Here is a 10,042-nt window from a genome sequence, read left to right on the forward strand (position 1 = left end):
ACTTTTTGAGGTAAAGTTTAAAAGGTCCGCAAAACTCAATGGAGCGTAGCAATTAACTGATGCTTTGTATGCGTCGAACTCAAGGCTCTTTCTATAAGTTTCCAAAAACTCGTTGTTTTATATGCTCCAGGGTTAGAATTATCGGTTTTTAAAAATACGCTTCCTCAATTGAAGAACATCACTTTTTAAAGTAAATTTAACAAAAGCCGCAAAACTCAGCGGACAGTTGAAATAGAGTCAAGTTTGGTATCCATTGAATTCAAGGGTGTTATTTTGTTAGGAAGAAGTTATAAAATTCTGAACAGATGGCTGCCTCATACGGATTTTTAATAAAAACGTTTCTTTGAAAAAAAAATATTTTTTAAGGAAAAATTTGCAAAACTCAATGGCTTGCCGCAGTTGATTTTCTATTTGCACATGTTAAGATCAAAGGCTTTTTCAGTAAATTTTCCAACTTTTAACCGATTATCTTTGCCAGTTAAAAAGATACTTCAATGTAAAGTTGAAAATGTTTGAAAAACTCAGTGACGCGTTGTAAATGAGTGAAACTTCTCCCACGGTCAACTCACTTTTTCTGCGAATGCCCACAATGTCAGCAATTTCGCAAATCAAACTGAGAAGTTATTTTTTGGCGACGAGTCGGCGCAATTTTGAAAGTTTTCTTTTTGAGGTAAAGGTTGAAGCTTTTGCAAAATCAACCGGTTATAAGAATGGAATGAAACTTTCCGTGTTCTAAACTCAAGGCTTCTTCGATGAACGCCCAATTTTGCATTTTCATCTGTGGCAGAGAGGGAGTTTTGAACTTTTACAGACCCCCACAGGATTTTCCAGCTTCAAAAATCACTTTTTAAGTTAAACTCACTGGCTGTTCAACTTGAATGAAATACGAGTGTCCCAACATGGCCGATGATCAACTCGAAGTCTTCAAGCGATAAAACCATAGCCGGAAAACACGCATTTTCTCAGTTGCAAATGGACAAACATCTCAAATATCAGGGTTTTTTTCAGCTGTGTCCAATCAAGTGCCCCCAACCATTTGGTAGACTAAACGCTTGTTTTTTTCAGTGACAACGACACTTTGGATCCAGGTGGGGGAATTGGGGGACCCCTGATGAACAGCATAGTGAATGGAGTCGGAACCCCCACTCGCAATGGCCCCCCTTCCATTGGCGATTCCGGGCCTCCTTCCTCCTCAGCGTCCACGGCGAGTCTGATCCAGACAGCTTCATCCGGCACGAATTTCCCCACGGAATTTCTGGACAACGATTTTCCTTCATTGGATTTCCCCACCACAACGTGGGACTTGGAGCCGCCCTGGCCTGAAACTGCTAGGCCGAACTCTAGGCAGAGTCTAACTCCGGTTTCGACACCAACGCCCAGGTAATTTGCTCGTTTTTCTTGTGTTATTGTCCTGATCTTTGCGACTTTCTATGGAAGAAAGAGTCAAAAAAACTGGTTTTGTACCATCATCAGTGTGAACGATTTTCCAACATGATAACTTCTCTTTCGCTCCCGCCCCGACTAACTCGAACAATATAATTCCTAAACAGGCCACCAAGTAATCCATCGTACAGCAATGCGCCTACTGTAGTCCAAAGTCCGATGACGCATTACACGACGATGGCCAGTCCAGGACAGCCAATCACCGCCAATCAGGGACAGCAGAGCCAACCGAGCAACTACATGCTGTTGGGTCTCATGGAGGACTTTTCCGAACAGCCAGTTTATCCGGTTGATGAGCAGAAAGATACCAAAGCACTAGATGAGCCGAGCAACCATCCAGGGCCTCAAAGGTAGCGCTCTGATCGGCTGCTTGCCAGCATCGCCTTAATGATCGGGTGGATTGTTTGTGCAGGCTCCGGGTGCTGCTGACCAATCCTCCAACGGCCAATGCGAACAGCAGCCATATGAACGATCAGCAGGACGGGAATCGCGATCGCATTCTGAAGGAGCTGTTGAATCAGCAGGACGACGACCATGGGGTGCGGATGGATAGCAGGAGCAATGCGCGCCTGATGAGCAACAGGGGGCAGATGGTGGAGCCTCCCAAGAACTCCTCGTCTTCCTCCACTGGCAACAATATGTTACGACAGGTGAGTGCTTAGTTGATTCGGTTCTGCACGAGTTGGTGCCTTGGTGGACCGGCGCAAAGAACAATCGATTTTCAAGTTTACCAAAGCGGTCGTGCTTGGCACGGTTATTTAACAAGGCGTGATTGATGGAAAGAATCGTCTCATTCATCTGTTAATGTTCGTGTAAATGTGTGTTGAATTGGGCAGAAATCTCCCTAAACTCCAGTGGCGAGTTCGAGCTGAACGGAAACTTTGCGCATTTTAACCTAAGGCTTTTTTATAAATCATCTTGGCGGTTCCTACATGCACGAGGGTAGGAGTTATGCATTTTTATACATCGGTCTGCTCAATTTGAAAAAAAATCACTTTTTTAGGCAGTTTAAAAAAATTCGGGAAAACCCAATGACTCGTCGGAATTGAGCCACACTGCGAGTGTAATCAACTGAAAGCTTTTGCTATAAAAGTCCGAAAGATCAGTCGTTTACCTGCGCCAGGGTAGGAGTTATGAATTTTTATAAATCGATCCGCTCAATTGAAAATAATCGCTTATTGAGGAAAAATTTAAAAAAAATTACCAAATGCAGTGCCTGGTCGGAATTGAGTGAAACTCCGAATGTATTGAACTCAACGCTTTTGAGCTCAAATGTTTGGAGTGTCACGCTCTGATCTGCTCTATGCTAGGAGCTAAAAGGTCTGTTAAATGTCTGAAAAGGCGCTTTTTTCGGTGAAGTTTAAAAACGTCTCAAATTCCATGCATCGTAAGAATTTACTCAATTTTTGAGTGCACTGAAACCAAAGCTTTTTCTTTAAACAGCAAATTTACAACATTATATATTTTCCGGGGTCGAAGTTTTGAATTTTTAGATGCACGTTTTGCAATTTTCTATCTGAATTGACTGAAACTTTGTCGGCATGATTTTTTTGGCAAAAGCCCAGTTCACTTAAAAAGCGCAAAACTCAACGGATTGCACTGTCAACCGCTGAAACTTGGTAGCTGCTTAACAGCTGCAGCTTCTTCTAAATTCCAAAATTCCACAGTTTCTTCCTGTGTTTTTTCTTTATCTTGTGTTTCTACTAGTGCCACAGCCACGTGTAGCCCTGCATATTGACGATTTAACGAAATTTAAGAAAAACAACCGAAATCGCCTTGTCAGTCATCTTAATCTAAACCTGTGCTAAAAAATCGCTTCTTATCCGAAATAATTGAATTTGGACTGGCGTAAACATTCAACTTCTAGTTGTTATTGTTTCGATAATCGACCCACTCGTTGGTCGGTTATCAGTTAACAATCATATGATGATCCGGCAGACAAAACTTCCCCAAAAAAAAGTTGCAAACACTTTGCGCAAGCAGAATTTAACTTTGAAAATCGATCAATCACGTGCTTCAAAGCACCCCAAAACCGGTCTAAATTTCGGATTTTTGCCATGTTTTCTTATATATTTAGAGTTGCTATATATTTTCAGTTTTTGGTATTTTTTCTTCTCGTAAGCGTGTGTTATGTACGTTTGCTTTGTGATTTTTTATACGAAAGATTTGGACATTTTTGGATCATATTGAACAGAAATTGGCGTTTTTTTTAAATCACGAAATGCTTTATTATCTGGGCTTTGTTTCTTTGACATTCAACTGTAGGTTTTCCCATTTAGAAGACATTTCGTGCTCATTACTCAACAACACCGATTTGCATCAAACGCAGTTATTCTTTAAATTATAAATAGATTCATATGGTCCACCTTTGTCATTTTTGTGGAATCTCAAGAATTAATTAACTTCTTGCGGTCTTATTTTTTCAAACGTCGATTTTCAGGAAGATTTTTTCCTCAAACGTAAAGAAACAGTTCGTTCCGTTCGCTTCTGATTCTGATTTTGCTTGATTTTGTCCTGGAAACAAAGTGATTTTGATTCGATCAAAAAAACATTTCAGTCAATCTGATTATTTGTTGACCACCAATATTTTGGTCGAATTTTTGGCGAACGCAAATAAACAGTTCGTTTCGTTCGATTCACGATAAATCTTTCCAAGTGAGTTCTTTTTTATTTGTATGTGGGCTTTTTACCGGCATTTTAAACGTTTTTCGATCATTTTCAACTCACAAAACATTTTTCTTTATTGTCACCTTACACGATTTCCAAAGCTCTTCTTCTCTTTTCTGGTTCTTTGTTGGCAATTTTTGAATTATTTCCAGCGATTTTTGCGGATTTTTGCTTATAACTTTTTTGCCCGGTACTAATACAAAAACTGATGGCACCATTCGAGCCAGCAGTCAAAATACATAAAAGCATGTGTAAAGAAGAACAAATTAGCGATTTTTTTAACGCTTTCAACGAAAATGATTTGTTTTTTTTTACCAACTTTTTCGGTTTTCTGACGGTTTTTTCTTTCTCCTCCCAGTCCTCCTAATCTTTTATCGCTACGCAGACCAAAAATTAGTGCACCGACGTTTAGCAGCTCAAGGCACATGCAAAAGTATATAATTTCTCGGATTTCTCATTAATAGGCCAAAAAAATCCCTCAATTGTTTCTGAGTGAAGCAAGGCAAAAACAATTTTGAAACTTAATAAAAAAACTATGCATTTTTGCGAAATTAAGCGTTTCTACCCAAAATGTAGCGTCTCGAATTTTCCATTAATGGCAAAATTTCATCAAAATTGCTGGATTATTTCTGCATAAAAACACCAAAAAATTTACTGTGAAAGAGTAATTTTGAAAATTTGACAAAAACTGCATTTTTTCGAAAAAAACTATTCTGCTAGCTTCTCGGATTTTCCATTAATTGGCTAGATTTCAAAAAAATCGTTTCTTTGTTGCTGCGTGAAAACAGCAAAAAACTTACTGTGGAAGACTAATTTAGAAAATTTGACAGAAACTACGCATTTTTCCGAAGAAACCCGTTCTGCCAAAAATGTAGTTTCTCGGATTTTCCATTAATGGGCCAGATTTTAAAAAAATCGTTCCTTTGTATTTGCGTTAAAAAGCAAAAAACTTACCCTGAAAGCGTAGTTTTAAACTTTCCAAAAATTACGCATTTTTTCGAAAAAAGCATTTCCACCAAAAATGTAATGTTTTGAATTTCCCATTAAAAAAATCGATCGATTGTTTCTGCGTAACTAAAGTAAAAAACTGACTGAAAGAGACTGAAAGTTTTGAAAATTTTACAAAAACTACGCATTTTTTCGAGAAAACCCATTCTACCAAAAATGTAGCTTCTCGGATTTTGGATTAATGGGCCAGATTTCAAAAAAATAGTTCTATTGTTTCTGCGTAAAAAAAGCAAAAATCTTAACCTGAAGCGTCATTTTTAATTTTTTCCAAAAACCGCATATTTTCGAGAAAAGCATTTCTACCAAAAATGTAACGTCTCGAATTTCCTATTAATGGACAAACATTCATCAAAATCGCTCGATTGTTTCTGCGTAAATAAAGCAAAAAACTGAATCTGAAAGACCAGTTTTGAAAATTTTACAAAAACTACACATTTTTTCGAAAAAAACAATTCTACCGAAAATGTAGCTTGTCGGAATTTCCATTAATGGGCCAGATTTCAAAAAAATCGTTCCATTGTTTCTGCGTAAAAAAACAAAAATCTTACCCTGAAGCGTCATTTTTTAATTTTTTTTAAAAACTACGCATTTTTTCGAAAAAAGCATTTCTACCAAAAATGTAACGTCTCGAATTTCCCATTAATGGACAAACATTCATCAAAATCGCTCGATTATTTCTGCGTAAATAAAGCAAAAAACTGACTCTGAAAGACCAGTTTTGAAAATTTTACAAAACTACGCATTTTTCCGAAAAAAACCATTCTTCCAAAAATGTAGCTTCTCGGATTATCCATTAATGGGCCAGATTTCAAAAAAATCGTTCCATTGTGTGTGTTAAAAAGCAAAAAACTTACCCTAAAAGCGTAATTTTTTAATTTTTCCAAAAACTGTGCATTTTTTAGAAAAAAGTTATTCTATCAAAAATATAGGGGTCCCATTAATGGGCCAAATTTCATCAAAATCAGTATATTGTTTCTGTGCAAAAAAGCAAAAAACTTACTCTGAAAGAGCAATTTTGAAATGTTTTCCAAAAACTATGCATTTTTGCGAAAAAAGCCTTTCTGTCAAGAATTTAGCGTCTCGAAGTTTCCATTAATGGTCAAAATGACATAAAAATCGCTCGATTGTTTCTGTGTAAAAAAGCATAAAACTGACCAAAAAATATTTTTAAATATAACAAAATTGAATGATTATGATCCTTTCAGGTCAATTTGTCATTTTTGGCAAAATTCGCCCGAATCAACGGTTCTTTTTGGCACTAGTCACCTTTCAGCTCAGCAAACAATTGCGGTTTTTCACAAGTTGCCTCGTCATATTTCAAACGATGTGGTTCGCAACATTTTTAACGGTATCCACACTAGACGACTTGTATCTTATGCAAATATATGAATGTATATGAAACTGGGTTAGTCTAAAGGTTCCCTGCAGCGCCAGCACCTATTCGCCCAAGTGCTAATTGATCATGCCAATTTCACCAATAAAGACACTTTCTGTTATTTTCTTCGTAGGTACACTGGCCGCTGACTAATGAAGCTTTTAATCTCAAATGTTTGCCTACCTGATTGGCTTTAATGCTGTTGGCATCGCCACACCTTTGGCCTGCCTTTAAAACATTCTTTCGTGTTGTGTTCAATTGTAAATAAACAACCATTATTTCTGCACTCGCATGTTCAGCAATTGGTTGTCTAGTTACAAGTGGGAAAAGCCGGTTTTGCCATTGAAACTCTTCAGATAGTTCGATGAGCGTAAGCAGCGCGAAGCTGATGAAGAAACATCGATGGTGTTTGGGATGGCAAAAAACCATCACTGTTGCAACTTGCGGTATTAATCAAAAAATTTAATTAGCGATTGTTGTTATCGGCAAACTGTTGTTTTTCTCCGGTTGCCATTGGCGCACCAAATCGACCACAGTTAATATTGCAGGAAATTCAGTGTATCTGGCGAGCAGAAGTAACCTTAGCCTATAATCATGTCGCCAGCTCGATTTCTATATTCACCTTGTTAGGCTGTCGATTTGCGAAATTACTTTGCGGTTTGTTCGGTGCGAAACCCAAATGCAAATGATACCCGAACCGTCGGGCGTTTTACCCGATTTACCACTATTGTGGCCGGTTTTCAATTACCAACTTAAACTCGCTCAGACTCCGACTCAAAACGGCAATTTTCATCTATAATATGGATAAGCATTAACTGTATGTTCGCGACCCAGTTTGGTCAAACTGATCAGACAATTGGTTAACACTTGGTACAAAAAAACCCGTATTCCATTTGTTTACTCGCACTGGCTTGCATTTGACTAATTCAACCAAGAATTGTCCGAACTGTTTAGAATAGAACGCAAACAAATCTTAAGTCGACATGTTAATTGTCCACCCGACGTTTCGGTTGCGTCGCCCACCACCATTATCAGACGTGCTATCAAGGCTCAAGAGCGTCAACGCCATTTTAGGTGAACTATTCAAAATTATAGCATAGATTTTCCCAAAAGTTCAGTCAAGCCGACTTAAACTTGGGTTAGTTTGGGTTATCATCTGAAGGCGGAAAACATGCTTTTCAGACTCGCCTTTACCAAGTAACCAAAAATAAGGCTTTAATGCGATTTTGTTGAAACTCGCTGCGTTTTAGCCCTCAGGTGTTGGCTATAGACTGTCAAAATTTCAAGTCAGTACTTGTTCCCGTTTGGGAGTTACGAAATTTTGAAAAGTAACTGATTTTGACTTTGAAAAATCACTTTTTGGGGGAAAGTTTCCCAATTCGGCAAAACTCAATGGCTAGTGCAAATTGGCTGGAACTTTGTACGCATTGTACTCAAGGCTTTTTCTATGAATGTGCAAAGTTGCAAGCTTTTATTTGGTCCAGGGTAGGAATTAGGAATTTTTCAACCCCCAATGGATAATCTGAATGAACTGAAACTTTTTGCATAAACAACTCAAGCCTTTCTCTATAAATATGCAAAAAATGAGCTTTTATTTAGTGCAGGATGGGAATGGAGATTTTATAAGGCAATTCTACACATTTTTGAAACTTCGCTTTTTAACGCAATATTTAAAAACTGCGGAAAACTCAATCGGTAATCTTAAAGAACTGAACGTGTGTGTATCCGTGAACCAATCGGGGTTTTTTCTATAAACATGCAAAAGTTCACGCATTTATTAATTGCAGGGTGGAGATTAGGAATTTTTAGAGAGTTGCGCAATTTTCAAAAATCACTATTTAATGCAGAGTTTTAAAATTCCTAAGACCCAAAGACTAATCTGAATGAACTGAAACTTTCTGCACGAACTACTCAGGGTGTTTCTATAAATATCTAAAAAATTACGATTTTTTTTTGTTCATAGTGGAAATTTAGAATTTAGAAACATATGAAGAGTTGGCTCAGCGCGATTTTGAAAAATCACTTATTAAGGGAATATTAAAAAAATTCGGGAAACCCCGGATATAATCTGAATGGTCTGAAACTTTCTGCTTAAACGACTCAAGGGTTTTTCTAGAAGTGTCCAAAATTTTCAAAACTTTCAAACAAAATTTCAGGCCTTTATTCTCCGGAGGGTAGAAATTATACATTTTTATAGGCAGGTCTGCACGATTTTAAAAAATTGCTTTAAGGTCAAGTTTAAGAACTTTACAAAACGATGGAAACTCTGTGTATGTCGAACTCAAGGGTTTTTCCATACACATACAGTTCAAGCTCGTAATTGCTCCAGGGTGGGAATTTGACATTTTTAGAATCAGGTTTGCTCAATTTTTAGTCCAAATTTAAAATTTGGGAACAATTTGAGCCTTTGGCGGCTATAAATCTCCAAGAAGTCGGCCTTTAATCTGCTCCTGCTATCAGAATAATTTTGTGAAAATTTGCATTCATTGAGCTCAAGGGTTGATCTATAATTGTCCAAAATGTCAGGATTTTTTTGCGCTCGGGGTTGGAAGTTTCTAATTGGTATAAGCGGTGTGAACCATTTTTTTAATTCACTTTCTGCTGTAATTTTGGTACCATTTGCGGACTGGAGTGCGTAAAACTCTCTATGCTTTTGCTATAAATGCTCAAAATTCCAGGCTTTTATCTGGTCTAGGGTAGGAGTTATGAATTTTTCGAGACTGGTTTGCACGCTTTGGGAAAATCACTTTTTGAGGTCAAATCACTTTCAAAGTTTTCCAAAACTATGGAATCTGAGAAAGTTTCCCTGCGATTGCAGGGTACCCGATAGGAATTTTTAGAAACAAGGCTGAATCCTTTGAAAAAATAATTTTTAACGTGTTAAATTAAATAAAAATTAACATAATAAAAAGTGGACTTCAAGACTTCTCCGCTGGCTACAAATGAGAGAAACTTTGCACGCATTGAACTCAGGGCTTTTTCTATAAATATATAAAGTTTCACGCTTTGACCTGTTCCACGGTACGAGCTACGCATTGTTAGAAACAGGGCTGCACGCTTTGGAAAACACCTTTTAAAGAAAAGTTCTAAAATTTCACAAAAATCCTTCGTTAGTGATAAATGACTCACACGTTATGTTAATGGAACTCAAGGCTTTTCTTCTAAATATCCGAACTTTCAGACGTTCACCTGATCCACTGCAAAAATTCCACCTCTTTTAGGAGAAAAAATGTGTCTAATTTTCCCTTAGAGGTTTCATAGATGAAGAAATTCGGTTCCAAATAAATAACCTCAACAAAGGGCAAGGAAATGAGGGGCGTAGAAGACTTTCCTTTATAACCCGAGGAGCGATTGCATGAAAGACAACGAAACAACTGAGTGAAGAAAAAAAGAGCTGGCAATTTTCAACATTGCGTTAGAATAATTGTGTGTAAGTCGGTCATACCACAAGTTTGGCGGCGGCCGCCAATGACCCTCATCTACGCTTTTTGTTTAAAAATCTACATAGAAACAAGAGTGGTACCACCGACTAGTAAAGTAACCTTCAAC

The 10,042-nt window shown here is 37.6% G+C and overlaps 1 protein-coding gene across 1 annotated transcript; it reads left to right on the forward strand.

Annotated features, from left to right (window-relative positions):
* The first annotated feature begins 1,029 nt into the window (after positions 1-1,029).
* LOC125504041 lies at positions 1,030-2,121 on the forward strand. The gene is made up of 3 exons (XM_048665363.1): positions 1,030-1,380; positions 1,551-1,793; positions 1,856-2,121. Exons 1-3 carry the CDS (start codon positions 1,112-1,114, stop codon positions 2,103-2,105), a joined length of 762 nt encoding a protein of 253 aa, XP_048521320.1. The 5' UTR covers positions 1,030-1,111; the 3' UTR covers positions 2,106-2,121.
* Positions 2,122-10,042: the final 7,921 nt, after the last annotated feature.

The sequence above is a fragment of the Dendroctonus ponderosae genome, unplaced genomic scaffold (genome assembly GCF_020466585.1).
Source record: "Dendroctonus ponderosae isolate FM_Combo_2020 unplaced genomic scaffold, Dpon_F_20191213v2 Dpon_F_20191213_326, whole genome shotgun sequence".
NCBI lineage: Eukaryota > Metazoa > Arthropoda > Insecta > Coleoptera > Curculionidae > Dendroctonus > Dendroctonus ponderosae.

Excerpts from the sequence above, each read along its gene's own strand:
- LOC125504041 (XM_048665363.1), top strand. The coding sequence starts at position 1,112 with ATGAACAGCATAGTGAATGGAGTCGGAACCCCCACTCGCAATGGCCCC. Across the intron at positions 1,381-1,550 it reads GTTTCGACACCAACGCCCAG|GCCACCAAGTAATCCATCGT; the intron begins GTAATTTGCTCG and ends ATTCCTAAACAG. Across the intron at positions 1,794-1,855 it reads AACCATCCAGGGCCTCAAAG|GCTCCGGGTGCTGCTGACCA; the intron begins GTAGCGCTCTGA and ends TTGTTTGTGCAG.